Source organism: Rhea pennata, chromosome 19 (genome assembly GCF_028389875.1).
Source record: "Rhea pennata isolate bPtePen1 chromosome 19, bPtePen1.pri, whole genome shotgun sequence".
Lineage (NCBI taxonomy): Eukaryota > Metazoa > Chordata > Aves > Rheiformes > Rheidae > Rhea > Rhea pennata.
In genome coordinates this window covers 8,140,535-8,159,855 of record NC_084681.1, presented here as the reverse complement: position 1 = coordinate 8,159,855, position 19,321 = coordinate 8,140,535, and the positions used below count along the sequence as shown (strand labels likewise).

General features: G+C 60.3%; 2 protein-coding genes across 4 annotated transcripts; both read left to right on the top strand.

The window, feature by feature from the left end:
- Positions 1-558: 558 nt before the first annotated feature.
- TRIM65 (tripartite motif containing 65) lies at positions 559-5,329 on the top strand. Of its 3 annotated transcripts, none has more exons than XM_062591959.1 (6): positions 559-1,054; positions 1,464-1,559; positions 1,652-1,885; positions 2,055-2,223; positions 2,622-2,705; positions 4,192-5,329. In XM_062591959.1, exons 1-6 carry the CDS (start codon positions 611-613, stop codon positions 4,722-4,724), a joined length of 1,560 nt encoding a protein of 519 aa, XP_062447943.1. In that variant the 5' UTR covers positions 559-610; the 3' UTR covers positions 4,725-5,329. The 3 variants fall into 3 exon arrangements, with proteins under 3 accessions (XP_062447943.1, XP_062447941.1, XP_062447942.1); XM_062591957.1 differs by having other exon boundaries at positions 1,275-1,559; XM_062591958.1 differs by lacking the exon at positions 2,622-2,705 and having other exon boundaries at positions 1,275-1,559.
- A 1,599-nt stretch (positions 5,330-6,928) lies between these two features.
- Positions 6,929-17,906, top strand: TRIM47 (tripartite motif containing 47). Its single transcript, XM_062591949.1, has 6 exons — positions 6,929-7,711; positions 9,897-9,992; positions 10,768-10,998; positions 11,665-11,860; positions 12,850-12,924; positions 14,269-17,906. The coding sequence occupies exons 1-6, from the start codon at positions 6,929-6,931 to the stop codon at positions 14,892-14,894; spliced, it is 2,007 nt and encodes a 668-aa protein (XP_062447933.1). The 3' UTR covers positions 14,895-17,906.
- The last annotated feature ends 1,415 nt before the right edge of the window (positions 17,907-19,321 follow it).

Genomic DNA, 19,321 nt, shown 5'->3' with positions numbered 1-19,321 from the left:
CCAGGCTGGCAGATGGCCCGACTGCCATGCTGAGGTCTCTCTGCCTGGGACAACTGTCCTGCTCTGCTTGGGGACCAGTCCCTGGGAGAGACGAGAGTGGGCTGTCCTGCCTCTGCAACTGGCCTGGCAGACTCCGCAGGTGCGGTGGGATTGCGGCGAGCATCCCTGCACCTGGGGGAAACAACTGCTGAGGGGCCAGGAAGCTCGCCCCAAAGGCGCAGAAAGGGAAATCAGATCATGTGTAATTTGTACGTCCGTGCAGACACATACGAGCGTATACGCTTTGGATCTGCAGAAGGAAAAACAATTTCCCGTGCCGTCACTGCAGCGGTTTTATCCTCCCCGGGGTGCCCTGCTGTGCAGTGCAGCCCCTCGGGGGGAGCAGATCCAGCGCTCCGAGCTGCCTCCCCGGCCCGTGGGCGAGCGTGGGGCTGAGCCGGCATGGCCGGCCTGCGAGCAGCACCCACCCCATGTCTCTTTAAGAGCGCTGGCTCTGTGCCCTGCCACGCCTCCGGGCTCTGCATCACCCTCCCTTCCTCCTTTTCCCCGGCTGGGTTTCTTTTTCTCGGTCTGAGTTTCCTTTCCTCGGTGCCCTGCTCCCCAGCACGGGATGGCATCGGTCTCCCAGAAGCTGGAGGAGAAGCTGGTCTGCTCCATCTGCCTGGAGCTGTTCAGGGTGGCCGTGACCTTGCCCTGCGGGCACAACTTCTGCCAGCAATGCATCGGCGACCACTGGGACAAGCAGGAGCAGGAGGCCACCAGGGCCAAGAAGGGCTACACCTGTCCCGAGTGCCGGAAGAGCTTCGAGCGGCGCCCGGAGCTGAAGAAGAACGTGACCCTGTGCAGCGTGGTGGAGCTGGCGCGGACGGACGAGGTGCAGGCGGCGGGCGCCGAGAGGCCCAAGGCGGCGCAGGGCGGCCAGTGCCCGCGGCACGGGCGCCCGCTGGAGCTCTACTGCGAGGACGAGCGGCGGTGCATCTGCTGCGTCTGCACCGTGCGGCAGTGCCAGCACCACCGGCGGGTGCTCTTCGAGGAGGAACGCTCTAAAAAGCAGGTGGGGGGCGGGGGGGAGGTGCAGCGGGGCGGTCGAGGAGGGTCGCAGGCTCCCAGCCCGCGGGGATGTGAGGGACCTACTGTCCGCTGAGCTGTGCCCGGTCTCAGCTGATGGAGCTGTCATGGGCTCCCTCCCCGGGAAACCGGGAGCAGCAGGGACCTGCACAAATCCAGCAGCAGTGAAAAATGCCGCTATGCGTATTTGTAACCTCCTGGTCCAGGGGAAGCAGCTAAAACAGGATGAAATCCAGCAAAGCGCCTCACTTCTAAGTGATGCAGGGCACCGCGTCTCCCCTCCCCAAGCCACCTCCTTCTGCACGAGGTTTCTCTCAGAGCCCCGCGAGGCAGACCTGGGTGCGAGGCGAGCTGCTTCACTCTCCAGCGCAGGGTGTTTGTGCCGCCCTTTGCAGGACCTTCTGAGAGAGTCCCTGGAAAAAGCCCAGCAGGAGACGGAGAGGATCGAGCAGGCAATGCAGGAGCTGGAGAAGCAAACGCTCAGCATCCAGGTAATGCTGCAGCCGGATGCGGGCACCTTGTGCTGCTCCCCAGGAAGGCATGGGTGGGAGCCCGCTGGATCTCAAATGTCTTCCCCATCCAGGAATCCTCTGAGAGGCTAAAGTTGATGGTTCTGAACAAATTTAGCCATCTGGAGAAAGCCTTGGAGGACTGCCAGCGGCAAACGGTGGCCAGGATCGAGCAAGAGCAAGCCACAGCGCTGTGTCAAGTGGAGGAGAACTGGAATTGCTTGAAGGACTACCTGGACACCCTCAGCCACCAGAGGGAGAAGGCTCAGGACCTGCTGGCCTGCCCTGACGACCGGACATTCCTTGAGGTATTGCTCTGGCATGGTGTACCTTGCTGTCCCTCTCCATCCCTTTCATTGGTGCCTGGGTTCTCCCAGGTCTTCTTCCCTTCTGGTGAAGATGGAGATGTGGCCAATCACTTGGAGCTGCTGATCCTCCCCAGTCTAGCTGCATGGGTGTCTGTCCATCCATCCACAGGAATTCCCCCTGATCCCTTCTCCAGAGAGTCTGGAGGCATTGCCCCCTGTGGAGTTCAATGTGGGCATGGTAGAGCCCCTCTCTGAGATCCTCACGGACATCTCCAGGCTCTTGCTGGAAGACTTGCCTTGCTCTGTGGCCCCCAAAGCCGCTGACCCTGTATCTCCAGGTAAGCCCTCTGCACACAGGTCACCCCAAAGGACTTCAAGCCACTCTGGAACCACAACCTTGCTCTGGCCAGTGTCATCATGGTGAGGACACAGCTCCTGGGCACAGGGGGCTGGGAGAGGGGCACGTGACTGGTTTCCAGCAGACAAGTATCAATGAGACAGTACATGCTGAGTGGCTTCCCTGAACAGCCCATGTCCTTATTGGTTGTGCCGAGCCACAGCGATACGTGCCTGTTCCCAGGCTTGGATATGATGGTTCTCCTCCTCCTCTTCCTCCCCCTGAAGCTGGGCAGGGATGAGTTTTTTGGGCAGCATCACTTGAAACTCCTGCTGGCTTCCTCCCAGCTGAGCAAACCTCAGCTCCCACCATCCCCCTCGTGCTGTCCCCTCTCCACAGATCTGGTCCAGCCCGAGACACCAGCAGCGGTGAAGGCGGTGGCCCCTCTCCCCCCGTGCCAGTTCCGAGCTGAGCTTCTGAAGGGTGAGGAGCACAGTGTGGGGCAGCTGGCGGGGAATGGTGCTGCAGTGGGGTCCCCAGCTGGCCTTGGGGGCAGGGCAGCGACTTCCCCAAGCTGGGACTCTTCCCTGGGAGGAGGTGGGCAGAGTGAGGTGGCTGCGGAAGGGCGTTTGTGGCTTATGGGGACGTGGGCTCTCTCAAAGCATCACTTGTGCAACGGTGCTGACACTGGCACAGGGGGTGTCGCCTGGCTGGGGAGGACAGGCTGGGGGATGCTGTTCAGATGGCAAAGCGCTCGCGGGTCTTTGCCAGCGGTTAACAGCACCAGGGACCAGCTTTTCCCTGGAAACCAGAGCAGCCCGTGCCCAGAGTCCAGCTGGTCACTGCAGAGTGTGCCCAGCACCGAGATGCCCCAAATCTCACCCCGTCTCCATCCTGTTTTATCCGCTTCTCCCATCTCCGGCTTCTCACCCGGGTGAGAGCGACGTGCCTGTTCCCAGGGACCCATATTTAGACACGGCTCTTCCCCAGGGCAGGCCAGCAACGTCAGAGTCGGCGCGGTGCTGGCAAGCGAGCGCCCACGGGGACGTAGCCCGGCACGGCGCTGAGCCCGAGCAGCCACGAGCGTCGCTGCTCCCTTGCCCTGGGAAATCGCCCCGGACGCCCCCACCTGCGATCCTTCCTTTCCCTTTCCACCCTGGGCTCAGCCACACCAGGGAGCACGCTTAGCGCAGTGGGGCTCATTTCTCTATCCCCCCCCCCACCCCCCCACACACCAGTTAAAAGAGGGATAAATAATATTTAGGGTGCTTTTGTCAGTCCCCCCCCCTTGCCAGCTAGACCATCGCTGCTTACGGCATCTGCAAGGATTCCTTCCTTAATGCCCACAAAGTCCTGCAGAACCTTCTCAGCAATATTAATAGCAAAAGATGTTATTTATTGCCAGGAGGCAAGAGCCCAGAATAGCCAGCCAGGCTGGGCTGCTGCAGGAGGAAGGTGAGGTGCTGACGACAGGCCGGTCCCCCGGCAGGAGGAGTTAACGCAGCTCGTGCTCATGAGAGCGACTCCTTGTAATACCATATTTGCTCATGTTAATGCCTGTTTTCTCCCCCGTCTCCGCACGCACATACACACACTTGCGTTTTTTGCTCTTAAAATCAAGCACAGCTCTTCCCAGGCCATTGCATGCTTGCAGCTGTTTGCTGGTTGTTTTGTGCCTTCCCGGCAGGGACTGTGCAAAAGCATCGTGTCTTTCCGCCTTGCCAGCTATTTCTGGGCTCTTTCCTCATTCCTCCCAGCACGCGGGCAGGCACGGCGGAGCCGGGCAGGCATCACGTCTCGACACGCTCCCCTTCCCCTCCATATGTGCTCCGAGTCGGTTTTAGGGCAGCCCTGCACAGCTGGAGCAGCACCGCTGTCGGGAGCGCACGCAAGCGGGCGGGAGCAAAGGCGCCGCGCAGCGTTTTGGTCCCCCCCAACGCCATGCCCTTGCTCTCCCTCCCCTTTCCAGACCAGCGAAACCTGACCTTCGACGCCGAGACGGCCAACAAGTACCTGCGCCTGTCGAGCCGAAACCAGAGGGCCAAGCACCCGCGCAGCGCCGGCAGCCCGCAGCAGGACCACGCCGCCCGCTTCGAGCTCTGGCAGGTGCTGTGCGCGCAGAGCTACGGCCCCGGCCGCCACTACTGGGAGGTGAAGGTCTCCAGCCACTCCGTTGTCGTGGGGGTGACGTACCGGGACATCCCTCGGAAATGGCAGCCGGGCTGCAGGTTCAACATCGGCCTGGACAACAGGTCGTGGGGGCTGCAGGTGCGGGAGGACTGTTACTTGGCCTGGCACAAGGGCCGGTCGGAGAAAATCCCGCAGCGCTTGTACCAGTACCTGGGGGTCAGCCTGGATTACGACAGCGGGGTCCTTTCCTTCTACGGCCTCGGGGACAGGACGCAGCTCATCCACGCTTTCCACCACATCTTCACAGAGCCCCTTTACCCCATCTTCTGGCTTTGCGAAGGCCGAACGATCACGCTGTGCCAGCGGGACTGAGCCGGGGGTATCACGGCGCGGCGGCTCCCAGGGCTCTAAAGCCGAGGCACGAGCCGGGTGTGGTGATTTAAACAAGAGGTGCACATTAACCTGTCTGATTCCCAGCTGCAAATATCGTGATGCCTACACAAACTAGGGCAGTGGCAAGGAGGACGTTGCCCCCCCCCCCCCCCCGGTATCTATAAGTGCACGTGCCTGGTGCCCACCCGTGCGGAAGGGGTCCATGATAAGAGAGAAGGCGATGGGGCGGGTGCAAGAACGTGGTTTTCCTGTTTCTCCTGTCCCAGCCAACCCCACCAGTGCCTGGAGGTTGGGGGAGAAGGGGAGACGAGGGGGGTGCAGTTCCCTCGGGGTGCTGCGGAGCCGGGCAGAGGGAGCCCCGTGCTCTCCCAGCCCAAGTCCGGGCCGATCCTGCTTTGCCTGGCCCTGCAGAGCCCGTGGTGGTCTGCAGAGCCCGTGGTGGGCCCCGTTCCCCAGCTCCTCTCTGTGCCATCTCGCGACTCTTTGACTTGGACTCAGGCAGGGCAAAGCATCCTTCTGGGGGTTCCACACCGCAGTTCGTGTTTGTAAGAAGCTGCTCGCCCCAGTAAAGCTCTATTTTCCTACTCGCTTCGACCTCAGCACTGGCAGGAGACGTGGGACCGCCCGGTGCTAGCAGGGGGTGAGCAGAGCCGCCCTGGCTCCGGCGCTCGTCCCTACATGGCCTTGTCATGCCCGGCTGCGTCCTCGGGGACCGGCTGCAGGAACCAGCCTCTCCGTGACATCCAGCTGGCAGCAGGAATAGCAGGGTCTTTATTAGCTGCAGCGCTGCGATAAGGAAACCTGGTTTCCTACGGCTCTGTCTCAAGGTTGATGTGGCGCTGACGAAAATCCACAGCTTTGACTGAAGCTTTTCCAAGGGTGAGCCAGCGTGTCCCCTGCCGCCGCCGCAGGCGCAGCCTCGGCCGGGCTGCTGGCTGAGGACCCCACGGCTAAAACTAAGCACCAGATTCAAAGCCGCCGGGGATGTGCAGGCAAACGCACAGGGAACGAATCATGGCAGCACGTTTTCTTTGGGGAGGAAGGCTCGAAAGGAGAAATCTCTTCATGTGTAAATTGGGGTTTTTAGTTTCGCCGTGCTTCCTCCATCACCCTGCACCGTCCCGCTTCTCCCAGCCCCATCCCGTGGGGGAACCCGTGGCCAGCGCTGACCCGGGAGCTCGTCCAAGTGGAAGCCCTGCTTGGGCAAGGTGGCAACGGGCCCGCAGCCGGTGGGCACCGCTGGTGCAGTGCCGGGTGCAGCGCCCCAGGTGGCTGGGATGGCTCGAGCATCCCCATCTGCTCCAGGGGCAGGGGAATGAGACCCTCCAGTAGACGGTGACTGAATCCAGAACATGGACCAGCCACGGGCTGGAGTCGCACCCAGCACCCACCCTGTCCTGGGTGCTGGCAGGATCAGGGCCGAGTCAAAGCTCACCGGGGAAGGGGACGGAGCACTGAGCCCCCTTGGGTGATGTGGGCGCTGCTGCTGCACAGCCTCACGAGTAACTTGGCCACAACCCTGGCACCGACACGAGGGAGGAGGGCAGGAAAGGGTGGACGCCCGTGTGCTGGGGGGTGCCCAGGACCCTCCACATGGCCCAGCGGCTGGGGGGCAGCTCTGAGCTTTACCTTTGGCAGCTTCCTTGTGGGGACAGGAGCTCCTGGAGGGACAGCAGAGTCCCCCGTGGGCAGCAGACCCCGGGGGGGGGGGTCGGTGGGACTAGGCTGGCAACAGCCCCCCAGAGGAGAGCAGATCGGGGAGGGGGTGGGGACAGCAGATCCCCCCACGTTGTAGCAGATCCCGGGGGGCACCAGATCCCCCACGGGGGCAGGAGATCCCCTGGGAGATGGCAGACAGATCCCTGGGAGGCAGCAGATCTGTCGGAGGGAGGGGGCAGATCCCCTGGGAGGTAGCAGATTTGGGGAGGGGGGGGTCGATCCGGGGGAAGGGGGCAGATCCCGGGGAGAGCCGACCCCATGGGCACCGCCTTCCCCCCACACACACACACCCCGGAGGCAGCGGACCGCGGGCGAGCGGCAGCGCCGCGCTGCGCCCCGACGGCGGGGCCGGGGCCGGGGCAGGGGCCGGGGGCGGAGCGCGGCGGGCCGGGGCGGGCCGGAGCGGGCCAGGCGGCCGCCCCCTCGCCGCCGGGGCCGGGGCCGGGGCCGCGGGGCGCGCAGGGATGGAGGCCGCGCCCGGGAGCGCCCCGCCGGCCCCCGCCGTCGCCGCTACCGCCGCGGCGCTGCGGCTGGCGCTGGCGGCGCCGGGGCTGCCCGACGGCCCCTTCGGCTGCCCCATCTGCCTGGACCTGCTCAAGGACCCGGTGACGGTGCCGTGCGGCCACAACTTCTGCCAGGGCTGCCTGGGGGCGCTCCGCGAGCGGCCCGGCCCCCCCGCCGCCAACGGGGCGGCCCCCGCCGCCCGCTGCCCGCTCTGCCAGGAGCCCTTCCCGGCGGGGCTGCGGCTCCGCAAGAACCGCGCCCTCTGCGAGGTGCTGCCGCTGCTGAGCGCCGCGGCGGGCTCCCCGCCCGGGGGCAGCCCCTCGACGCCGCCGCCGGGGCTGGGGCCGCCGCTGGGGCCGGGGCCCGGCTCGCCGCTGGGGCCGGGGCCGGGCTCGCCGCCGATGGCGCCGGGCGCCGAGGAGGAGGAGGAGGCGGCGGCGGCGGCGGTGCTGTGCGACGTGTGCCCGTCGGGGGCGCGGGCGGCGGCGGCGCGCTCGTGCCTCGTGTGCCTGGCGTCCTTCTGCGGGCCGCACCTGGAGCCGCACCGGCGCGCCGCCGCCTTCCGCGCCCACCGCCTCGTGCCGCCGCTGCGGCGCCTGGAGGAGGGTCTCTGCCCGCGGCACCTGCAGCCCCTCGACGGCTTCTGCCGCGCCGAGCAGACCTGCGTGTGCGCCCGCTGCCGCGCCCACGAGCACCGCGCCCACGACGTGGTGCCCCTGGAGCGCGAGCGCGAGCACAAGGAGGTGCGTGGGGCCGGGGCGAGCGGGGAGGGAGAGGGAAGGGGACACCCGCCGTGGGGCTCCCCCCACGCGGGACCTCGCGGTGGAGCATGCTGCATGGGGGGGGAAGGGTGTCTGCGCCGCGGGCCCCGCGGGGGATTGCATGCGTGCGTGGGGGGTGCTGTGTCAGTGGGGGGATTCCTTACGTGGGTGCTGGAACCCACCCACCCAGTGGGGGTTCCCAGCCTGGATCCCTGCAGGGTGCCCTGGGTGGGATGGGGTGCTGCACCCGGGTGGGCGAACATGCTATGCCGTGCCCCCACGAGGCACCAATCCTGGCACGCTTGGGGTGCTGTGCTGCTGGGCACTCCGCACGGGGTGGGTGCTGCACCCCTGCCCCACCTAGTCGCAGCCAGGGTGCTGCTGCAGCACGGCAGCCCGGGTGGGACGGCGTGCTGCACCGCAGGGTGTCATGGGCCCCATCTGGGGACCTCATCCCAGCACGGGGAGCGTCAGGTGGGTGGGCGCTGCGCCCGCATCCCCTGTGGGGGGGGCGTGCATATGGGGCACCGCCCCAGCGGGGTGCACCACACCCATGGTGGTGGTGTTGGGGGGGGGGACAGGCGGGCGCTAGGGGCGTGGGGACGGAGAGGGGGCAAGCAGCAGGGCGCGGGCAGGACGGCCCGCGGGCTTGGGGGTCCGGCCCCGTGGGGGCAGCGAGCGAGGGCCGGGTGCCCCGTGGCGGGGCCGAGCACGCCGCGGGACGTTTGCCCTCCCCGTCTGGTTCCCACAGCATCGTCAAAGGGGTTTTTCTCGGCGCGCTGGCACCGGGCCCAGCCGCCACTCCCGCTCCATGAGCCCTTTGTGTTCTCGTGTTTTGGCAGCAGGGTTTTTTTTTTTATTTTTATTTTTTTTCCGTCACTCCCATTCCCAGATGAGGCTGAGTCACCTCCCGAAGTCGCGCCGGCCGCGAGCCTCCCCGGGAGCCGGGCCTCGGAGCGTGCTCCGACGCTCCCCGGGACCCCGGCGGCGGCGGCCTGCTCCCCACCGCCCCGCGGCCCGCAAAGCTCCCGGCGCGGCGGCAGCATCGTCCCCGCGGCGCTGGGACGCCCTTGCAGGGATTTGCCCTTCTCCTCGGGGCTGCGGACGGCGGCGGGGAGCGCGCGGCAGCCCCGAGTCTGCTCCCTCCCGGCGCTCTTGGGGCCGCGGGGAAACCCTTTGGTGGGCGTTATTAGTCATCGGGTGCCTTAAAATAGAAAACGCCGGTGATCCCGGCCCCGAGGAGCTGTCGGCCCTGCGCAGCCGCCCTCGGCGACCGTGTGAGCGTTTCAGGGTGGGAAAGGAGGCCGAGGAAGGCGTTCTTCGCCCCCCTCCGGGTGCAAATCCCGACGGATGCTGGGGGCCGAGCAGCCCCGGGGGCTGGGGTGGGACTGGGGCTTCTCCCACCGCGCCAGGCACGCGGCAATCCTGGTTTTCCATCCTGCGCAGGGAGCAGAGCCCCCGGCCGAGGCGGGGGACCGCGCGGCCCTCCCGGCTCCCGCGGGACCCGTCGAGGACGGGGCAACGGCCGGCGCTAACAATAGAGCGTCAGGAAATGCCGCGCTCGGACGGTGCTTCCTTTGCGGCCAGGAGCACCCCTGCTCGCGGGCTGTTTTGCAGCGATGGCTCTTACGAGAAACATCCAGGGCCCTCGACGCTGCGTTTCCTGAGCGCTCTAGGTCTGTCTTTCGCTTTCCACATGACTTGCAGGTTTTTTCCAGCCTTGGAAGACCATCCTGAGCCTGCAGCTTAGCTGCACTTGCTGCAAGCGCTGTCCAAAACTGCGCCCGGTTTTCGAAATCTGATTTTTTTTTTTCTTTGGTCTCATGACCGAACGAGAAAGGCTGTTTGCAAATCAGACGGGTTTGCAGGATGGTGGGGGAGGAATAGGAGAAAACAACGTCTTTGCCTTGCCCCCTTTTCCTGAAGCTTGATAGCAAATTTGCGGGAAGAACGGGACGTGGTCTGTGGCGATCAGGGACGGGACGAGGCTTGCAGAGATCAGAGAGGCGTTTGCAGATTGAGTTCGGGAGAGGTTGGGTTTGTCGCCGTGGCTCTGGCGTGCAGTGGCCTCTGCCTGTCGGGGCGCACGGCAGGTTCGCGCCGCGGGTGCCCCGCCACCGTCCCGGCGCTGCCGTCCCAGCTCAGTGTTTGTCCTCTCTGTCCAAAGGCCCAGCGAGCCAAATTCCTGAGCAATGTCGAGAATGAGCTGGAGGAGCTGGCAGTCACCATCGCGCAGACCAGGAAGATGGTGGAGCTCATTAAGGTGAGCGTGGCTGGCGGGGCTGGACGGGAGGCCTCCGCTCCCTGCTGACCGCTGCGGCCACGCCCGGCTGGCCCGCGTCGGGCACGGAGCCACGAGGCATTTCTGGCTGGCAGCGATGGGTTTTCCCAGTCAGCGCTGCGTGATGGCCTCCCTCCGCCAGTGTCTCTTTGTGCTGGAGAGCGGAGGTGAAAGGGCCAGATGCTATCAGAGCGTGTGGGGTGTAAAAAGGGTGCTTACAGGGGAGCATGTGCTTGGTGACACACCAGTGACCGTGTCCTCGTGGGTCCTTTTTCCTGTATTAATGTGCTGGATCCGGCCCCTCGTGTCACCTCTGGATGTTTTCGTTTGTAACCTGGAAAGAGGAACGTCAAGAGGACCATGCCGGGGGCGTTCTCCAGCTCTTAGATCCCCCTCCCTCCAAGTTCAGAAGCGGTTTGTTGGTCCCCTTTGGCCCCAGTACACGCATGTGTCACTGCTCGGGGAAGTCTGAGCTGATGGAGCAACAGAGCACAGTGCCCAACTGGCCAGGTTCCTCCACATCGGTTAGGCATCTGTCTCCCACCAGGAACAAGCCATGGAGGTGTCCTGGAGGAGCTGGTCCGTGACACCTGGGTTGAAAGTACTCTGAGCTCCTTGGGCTTGGGTGGAGGCAGCTATAAGGTGTCAGGGCACCCTGCAGAGCAAACCGAGGTGCAGAGGGGAAGGAGTGCTCTTCTGTCCCTGCACCCGCATTCCTGTCCGTGGGCGTTAGCACAGACCTCTTGTCCCTGAGCAGGGCGCCGCCACCAAGGAGAGGGAAAAAGTGGAGAAGCTCTTCACAGAAGCCTCCGAGGTGCTGGCGACCTTCCAGAAGGAGGTGGCCGGTTTCATCGAGGACGGTGAGCGCTCCACGCTGGCGGAGGCTGAGACTGATCTCCACTGGAAGGAGGAGAGGCGAGCCAAGCTGGCCCAGTGCAAGCAGAACCTGGAGAACGTCCCCAGCACAGACACCATCTACTTCCTCCAGGTGCGTGGGGAAGGGCCCAACAATGTGCATGTGTGTGTATGTGTGTGTCTCATATATATGTATATATAAATACATACATATATATATATGTAGAGAGAGAGAGAGATGCCTTTTTTGGTTTGTTTTTTTTTGCATGCCACCCCATTTCAGGTGGAGCTGGGTGCAAGGAGCAGTGAGATGCAAGGGCTGCAGAGTCTCAGTCCCATTTGCACGTTCCTCTCCCTTCCCTTCCCCTCTCCTGGGGGTGACCAGACTGCCAAAATTTCTCCTCCGTTATCCCCTCCCTGCCACCTCACAGCAGCTCAGGAGAAGCTGCCGCATTGCCCAGGCACGGTGCCTCGGTGTGGATGGAGAGGGGTCGGGGTGCTCTGCTGCTCCTGCTCAGCATCCGCCCTTCACAGGCAGCCTAGCAAGAAGAGCCCTTTGGGGGAGGAGATGCTGCTCTCTGAGCTGGGCATGGTCTGGGTCCGGATTAGAATGGGAGCAAAGAGAAGGCGCCAGGAACACGTGGCCGGGAAAGCGGTCTCCTCCCTCGCGCAAATCTGTTTTTGGGCCAAGTGCAGCGAGCTGCCAGGTCCCGAATCCTCCAGGGCAGGGTGGGGTTGCGGAACAAGAAGCAGCTTCGGTTTGTTTGAAATCTCCTGAAACCCCGTCTCCTTGGCACAGGAGTTTCAGGCCCTAAAAATAGCTATGGAAGAAAATCTCTCCCCTGCTCGGAGCTTCCAGAAGGAGCTGAGCTTCACCAGATCCACCCAAGCCGTGTGCACAGTGAAGGATGTGCTGTCAGCCGCCTGCAAAAACCAGTGGGACCACTTGCTGGGAAAAGGAGTTGACGGGCTGAGCTTCCAGGAGACGGAGGAAGGTTTGTATTCACCCCCGGCCCGGCCGGAGATGCTCTGCAGGGCACCCGGCCACCGCGTCCTCCCCGCGGGGCGTGCGCAAGCGGCCAGGAGGTGCTTGAGGCTCGGCGAAAGCGCTGGTGCCTCTCCCGGCGGCCCTCGAAGCTGCCCGGCACCGTTGCGCTGTGGATTTCACAATCGCTGTCTGGGCTTGCGCCTCGTACTTGAGGTTTTATACATATTTTCCACGGAGACCAGGGAATCGAGAGGCAACAAACAGCCTGGGAGTTAGGCAGGGCCCTGCGGGAGGGGGCAAGTGGCCAAGGTGGCCTCCTGTGAAAGGGGACTTTCTCTTCCTGGGATAGACGATCCCCTTCTTTAGGCAGGCTGTGGTGTCCCAAACGTGCCGGCGTCAGAAAGCCGCAGCATCTGGAGGTTCAGGCCTCTCCGTGCCGCACGCTCTCGCGTAGGCTCCGCTCCCTGCGGCCGCTTGTTTTCTTAGACGCTCGTGGGGTGGCAGAGGTGGCCTCCACCCTTTGGTGTGCCAGAGCTTGCAGGGGTGCGCAGGAGACGGCGTGGGCCGGAGCTCGGGGCCGGGGTGGCGTGCGGCTGCGCACCGTCGGGGTGCCGGGGGGTGAGGCTGGGGTGAGGTAGCGGGAGAGGCAACGCGGGGAAAAGGAGCTGATGGACGTGGCGTTCCCAGTCCCGCTCAGAATCTGCCCGGCCCCGTCCACGCCTGGCTTGACTGTGCCCCAACCTGCCACATCCGGGAGGGCTTTGGAATTTTTTTTTTTTTTTCTTTTTCCCATATATTCACAAAGCATCCCAGGCCAAAATGCAGGAGGAGGAAGGTGGGCCTTCATCACTGTGCGAAGGAACACGTGTCTCTGGTACCGTGCACCCGGGCTGCTGGGGCACCACTCTCTGCCCCCCGTCTGGCTTCCAGTAACGCCCGCGGCTTTGGCACCGGTTTCTTTGCCGGGGGTAAACCCCTTCGTCCCTGTCTTTGCAGCGGTGGCTGAGTCGCAGTTTCCAGACAAGTCGAACAATCCCGCCTGCCCGGAGAGCCGCGATTACTTCCTGAAGTGTAAGTGACGGCCTTTTGCTTTGACGCGGGTTGCTAAGGCCGGTCTTCCCTTTCCTCTCTGCGGACAGCTGGCTCCATCCCGCGTCTCCGGCAGGCCCCGGACCCGAGCCGGTGGCTGGCAGGAGCTCTGCCATGCCCCAGGAGAAACGTTGCGGAGCTAATGAGGAAGTCTCCTTGCTTTCCTGACAACAGCCGTAATCTGGGTGACTTTTTTGTCCTCGGTCTGTGGTTCTGCTGGACCAGCTGCCGGGGTTTGTAGATGTATCATGTAACTTGTGCTGCCTTCCAGCCATTAGCTAATTTGATCCTCCGTTTAATTAGATCAGAATTTGTGCGTCTGCCTTGTTCGTCTGCAGAACAGCGGTCTGATGAGGGTCAGCTTTGACTGCGTTAAGCTGACGGATAGTTCAGTGGTGGAGCAGAGTGCCGTGAGAGCAGGGCAGCAATGCGGGGTGGGGGGGGAAGGAGCCAAGGGAGAGTTGTGTGAATTGAGGAAGTTGAGGACAAACTGGCCGTCGTCTGAGGATGTTCCCAACCAGCAGCGCTGTCTGGGTGTTGATTGGTCATGGTGGGCCAAGGAAGGGACTGGTCTGAAATAAGTTGGGAAACTGGAGAACCTCGCTGTGAGCAGGTGAGGAGTGGAGACAAAGTGTCTCCATGGCCCACACATACTAGGCAGCTGGTTTTCCATCCTTGGGCTTGCTTCCTTTCTCCCCATCCCCAGGGTGCGCCTTCATGGCCAAGCTCACATCCCCAGGGACTGCTTGTAGGGTGCAGGGTGTGAGGTGGGTCAGGCTTCAATGCTGCATGAGTCCCCCCTGCCTCGCATGGGTCCTAATCACAGTGGAGGATTCATGGTCATCTGCTGAGATATCTGCTGAGGGGGAGTCAAGTGGTCCTCGGGGCCAGGGAACTGCATGGCTGGACCTGCCTTGGCAGTGCTGGGTGCACTTCTATGGGAGCCAGGAATCAAAGCCCAGGCTTAAGCCAGCGATGTTGTGCCACCCCGCAGCCCTTCGCGGAGCGGGGAATGAACATGCCGTGGGATCGGACACCAGCTGTGCAATGCGGTCAGCAGAAATCCATGTCCAGGGCTGAATTCCTGGGGTGGGGAGCACCTGGCAGCACTCGGAGGAGGGCTGCTACCTCTGGAAATCCCCTGTGTTAGGTTCCGGCTCCAGCAGCCGTTCTCTCAAGGGAAAGCCCGCACAGCCCTGCATGTTGAGGGAGGCTTTTGGAGAGAACCTGTTTGGTAGAGAGAGCTGAGTGCAAGAAGCAGTTCTTTCTTTTAGATTTCTTCTTGTTTTCCCCCTCATCCTCCTGTTTTCTTCCTGCCTCACGCAGTTGCCTTCATCATTGACCTGGACAGCGACACAGCTGACAAGTTCATCCAGCTGTTTGGCACCAAAGGGGCCAAGCGGGTGCTTTGCCCCATCCCCTACCCGGAGAGCGTGACACGGTTCATCAACTGTGAGCAGGTGCTAGGCAAGAACCTCATGAACCGCGGCAACTACTACTGGGAGGTGGAGCTCATCGACGGCTGGGTCAGCATTGGCGTCATCACGGAGGATTTCAACCCCAGGGAGTCCTACGACCGCGGCCGTCTGGGGCGGAACGAGAAGTCCTGCTGCCTGCAGTGGAACGGTCAGAACTATGTGGCCTGGTTTGGTGGCTTTGAGACTGTCATCCAGCAGCCGTTTTTCCACACCATTGGGGTCTTCCTGGAGTATTCAGAGAAGGCCCTGACATTCTACGGAGTCAAGGACTCCAAGATGACCTGCCTGCAGCAGTTCAAGGTCTCCCGTTTTAAGAAGGGTCAGTTTGATGCTTTCCAGAACAAGATCAACCACCAGTTCCCCTCTCTGTTCTCCTACGACCTGAAACCAGCCTTCTTCTTGGAGAGCGTCGATGCCCACCTGCAGATCGGGCCGCTGAAGAAAGATTGCGTTTCGGTGCTAAAGCGCAGGTAACTTCCCAGGGAGCTGGAGCAAGGGAAGACCCAGAAGAGTCTCTCGTGCAGTAGCTTGCCCCTATCATGGCTTCTCTTTGATAGCATCGTATTTCTCTGTGACGGCCCTCCCTCCTCCTTATCTGCTGCTTGCGACCCAGGAGTGGATGAAGCTGTCTAGTGAGCACAGCAGTGGACTGGGACCAGGAGGACCCGGATTCGAGTCCTAGCTCTGCCACTGGCCTGCTGAGCGAACTTGGGCGAGTCCTGTTGCTGCTCCGTGCCTTAGTTTCCCTGTCTGCACGACAAGGATGCCGATCTGGGCTTTCTTGCTGAAGCACATTGCTCATGCAAAGTGCCGGGTGAAATCGAAGCTGCACGTTGGCCCAGCTGCGAGGTTGCCTGGTTCCTTGCTCCTGAACAGCTGCTGGCGCTGCCCTGGCGACTCGTGCAGACGCTCTGCTTTGCGCCTTCTCTCGGGCTCTGTGCAGCTGCTTGTTTGGCTCCCCAGCACCATCCACGTGCTCCTTTCTGCAGTGCCTTGGAAACAGCCAGCCGGGCAGAGCCCAAAGCGGGCACCTCCGCTTCCCTGGCGCCGCGTAGCCGTCGTGCCTCGGCCGAAGGGGGCTGCTGGGGTGCTGCCGCGGCGCCGCAGCCTGCCGCAGCCGCGCACCGGAGACCCTCCCGGCAAGAAACGCGAGCAGCGCCGGCGATGAGGCTGACGATGTGCTTTCAGCAGGCGCGTTTCTCAGCGACTGCTTGCAGGAGCTTTACAGTCAGATTTCCCCCTGAGTTTTCTGATGGCAGTAATTCACTGTGCTATTTGGGGGGATTTTAGTACTGTTAAGCTCCCAATTCCTAAAGCAGTCAAGGTGCAGCTGAGCTGCAAACGTCCCCTCTAGCTTTCAGAGGTCATTACATGCCAAAGCGCTGCCACGAGCGCGTCCGGGGGGCAAGCGGCGTGCTGTAGGGACTGTTGCGAGCGAGTTGATAACAGGCACATTGGGGGCATATCTCAGTTCTTAAGGGACTCTGGCAGTAAGTAACACTCAGCAAGAACGACTCTCGAGGAAGTATCTGCTCTGGCAAAGGTGGAAACTTCAGGCCGAGACAAGACGGCAGCTTCTAAAGGAGCTTTTCCAGGTCCGCCCCGGAGCTGGTGCGGCGGCGGTGCCGAAGTCCCGCTCGCAGCAGCAGCACAGGCAGCTCCCTGTCTCGGGGCAGCGTGCCTTTCTAGAAGTTTATTTTTTCTGGGGTTAGTTTGTTACCTACCTCCTGAAGCTTGCTTTACAGAAATTAATGCTGCCTACTGTGTAACACGTAACTAGGGAGGAAAATACAGATTCGTCTCCGGCATGAGTGAGTCACTGATGACGCGTCGGTGTTGAGCAGGGGTGGAAAATGGCCCATTTATCTATATATATATGAAGAAAAATATACATCTCCCAGAGGATAAGCTGGAAAACATAGTAGTATATTCAAGGGGAGCCAGGGAGAACAGGCAGACGCATGGCCAAGAGGTTTAAAGTTAAAGCCACATTTACATAAACACTGAGGCTTTTAGAGCTCCTTTACCTTAACTAGTCAAAGGGCCCCGGGTTACCGGCGCTGCCGGATCCCCGGCCGCCCGCCCCGTCTCCCCGCCGGGGCGTCCCTCTCTGCGGGGCGTCCAGGCTGGACGTGCCGGTGACGGCCACCACTTCCGTCTCAGACCCGGTGGGGGCGGTGAGCCCTAAACCGTGGCAAGCGGTGGGAAAAGGGGAAGTGCGTCTTTCAGCGCTAAATCTTTGGATGAAATCCCGACCTTTCCTGGCCAGTGGGAATGTTGCCCGGACTCGTGTCCGGACAGGATTTTGCTCCTTGTGTCCCGAGCTCCTGCCTCGAAAACGCTTTGTTTCCCCCGCGCCAGCCTTTCCTGCCTGTGTTTGCCTTTTTGCACGAGCTGTCAGCGGTGACACGGCGCAGCGATCGGTGCTGTTTTGTTAGCACCAGGGAGGCCCCGGCATCAGAAATGGTGTAACCGGATTAAAAAGCTAGAGACGTGCAGCAGCCCGGGCTTGGCGGTGTCCCGAGAGGAAGAGGGAGATAACCCCGATCTCTGCTGGCCGCCCGCAGGAAGAGATCCCGCAGGCTGCGCCAGCGTCTCGGCTCTATCTGGCCCCAGTTGGGACTGTTATTCAAGCAAAACTCCCGCCGTTACAGTGAGGAGTTTTGCCAGAGTAAATAGAGCAGATCCGGGCCGTCGCCCCGTTTCGCTCGGCCGTGGGCGGCTCGGGGGCTCCCGGCGGGACCGCGAGCCTGGGGGCTGCGGAGCCCTCCCTGCGCCGCGCGAATCCCTGAGCCCCTGCAGGGTTTTGGATGCTTTGGAGGGATCCTACGCTTTTCCCTTTCCTCTCGGTCCCGGTCGCCAAGTGGGAGCAGCTCGAGGGCGGTTTGCCGTGCGTCCGGGCTCTGCGGTCAAGGGCCGGTTGCTTAATTCATCTCTGCCCCATTAGCTAGAATACGGATATGCGGCTTTACAGAGGATTTTGAGGGCTCCTGTAAATGCGATGCAGCTGGAAAGCGTTATCAAACCTTCTCCTTTCCTACTGCTGCTTTTCTTCCAGATTTGAAGTGCTATAAATCCTCATGTTTCAGGGCAGAAAGCAAATTCTAACTAAATTCCGATGGGAACAGTCGCCCCCGCCCTGGGCTGTTGGACCAGAGTTTGCTTGGACACACTGATCCCATCAGCGTGTGGTGTAAACTGGAATGATTAGGAAATGTGCATTGCATCAACCCTGGACCTCTGATTTTTGCTGCCATCGGAACGATAAATGTGGTGTGTCGTGGGTTTAGATAGGTAGCACTGTGCAACTGAAACAGCCTTTCCATGTCCTCTTATTTCTGCTGTCACAGAGCATTCCTCTTTTTAATTAGGATTTTTAAAATATACAGTTACTGTAGAGTCTTTTACAGTGTGTGAAGAAACTGTAACAGGATAATATAATGATACTAGAGACTACAAATTGCCATTAAATATTATACAGACATAGCTCTGAGTTGTCTTTCCTTTAAACATCAAACCAAAAGAGTTGTCCGATTATCTCTTTTATTTTTCTGTCTTGTACATATGGCTTAAAATAACAGAGATTTTATTTTCCAAGTGTGTCCAGGGGAACTGAGCCAAATACACGTTTTTATTGCTTGATTGCGAAAGAAATGGAAGAATCCTAGAATCCGAGAGCCATATTGCCAGTTCTGGGCAATTCAAACTAGTAACTTATCTCACTTCTCTCTTTGGGTCTCTTCTACCTCTGCCCTCAGCTTAAAAATAATGAAGCTTTAAAAAAATAGTTTAGGCACTTCTTTCCTTAGTGTTTTAAGCTTTTTCAGGTGTAAATTTCCAAGGTGTTCTATGTAATGGGGCAGTCTAAAGCTCTCCGCACGCAAGCTCTCACACCAACAGCTTTTTTTTTTTAAGCAAAGGCCGAGTTTCTTAATAACAAATGTCAGCTGGAGCTACAAGAAAAACATATTATTGGGCAAGTTGCGACTCATGAGAGGTGGCAACGCTTCAGCTGGGAACTTTAGTGGAAGCTGAGTGTGTGTTTGCTACTGCCTTTAATAGGAGAGGAATCAGGACTGTTTATTATAAGTTTCTTAAAAGGGAAACTTGCAGCTTATTAAAAAGCGGATATGAAAAGCACAAACTTGCTCTTTTCTTGCCAAGAATTATACAGATTATGTCACTGCATTTGTTTAAATCTGGTTTCCATTATGTAGCTTTTCTGCTTTTCCCCTGCCCCATCTGATTCTTAGGCACTCAGACAGGGCTGGAGGGGGCTGGGCTGCAAACCCTGCGGGGAAAAGCTCAAAGCCATTAAAAAACAATTTAGGAAAATGTGCATTGTCAATATATTAATAGGTTATTGATATGAAGAAATACTCAGATTGATTAGCTTTGCAGGGCTTCTATTTTAAATTAAATTATGCAACCAAAATTTTTTAAAAGTTACTCCCATCTGCTTACTTGCCCACTTGGAGGCAGTAGACTATACTTGTAGTATGGCTATGCAAATGCCACAGATATTTTCCTGCTCCCAAATTTCTTCCAGACCTGCCTTACAGTTCTTCAGTTTAACTCTCTTGAATGTAAAGGCTTAATTTTACGAACTAAAAGCAGAGTGATTCCTGCACAGAGAGCATTTAATATTGGACTCCAAAGTCTCTTTGCAAGCATCTGAAACACAAAATGTGCCTCAAGCATCTGACTTAAAAAATTGTTGGAAACTCTGAGCATCCTTGCTCCATCATTTTAGATACGGTACCACCAGGTATCTGAGATGCTTTTTTTCTCTGCCTTACCAAATACCTGAGCTCTACCCTGGCCACCTACGGAGAGTCCAATTCTGTCTCCATTTCATTTAATTCTGGGCTTTTCCCTGGGAGATCCTGCCAAACAGCATT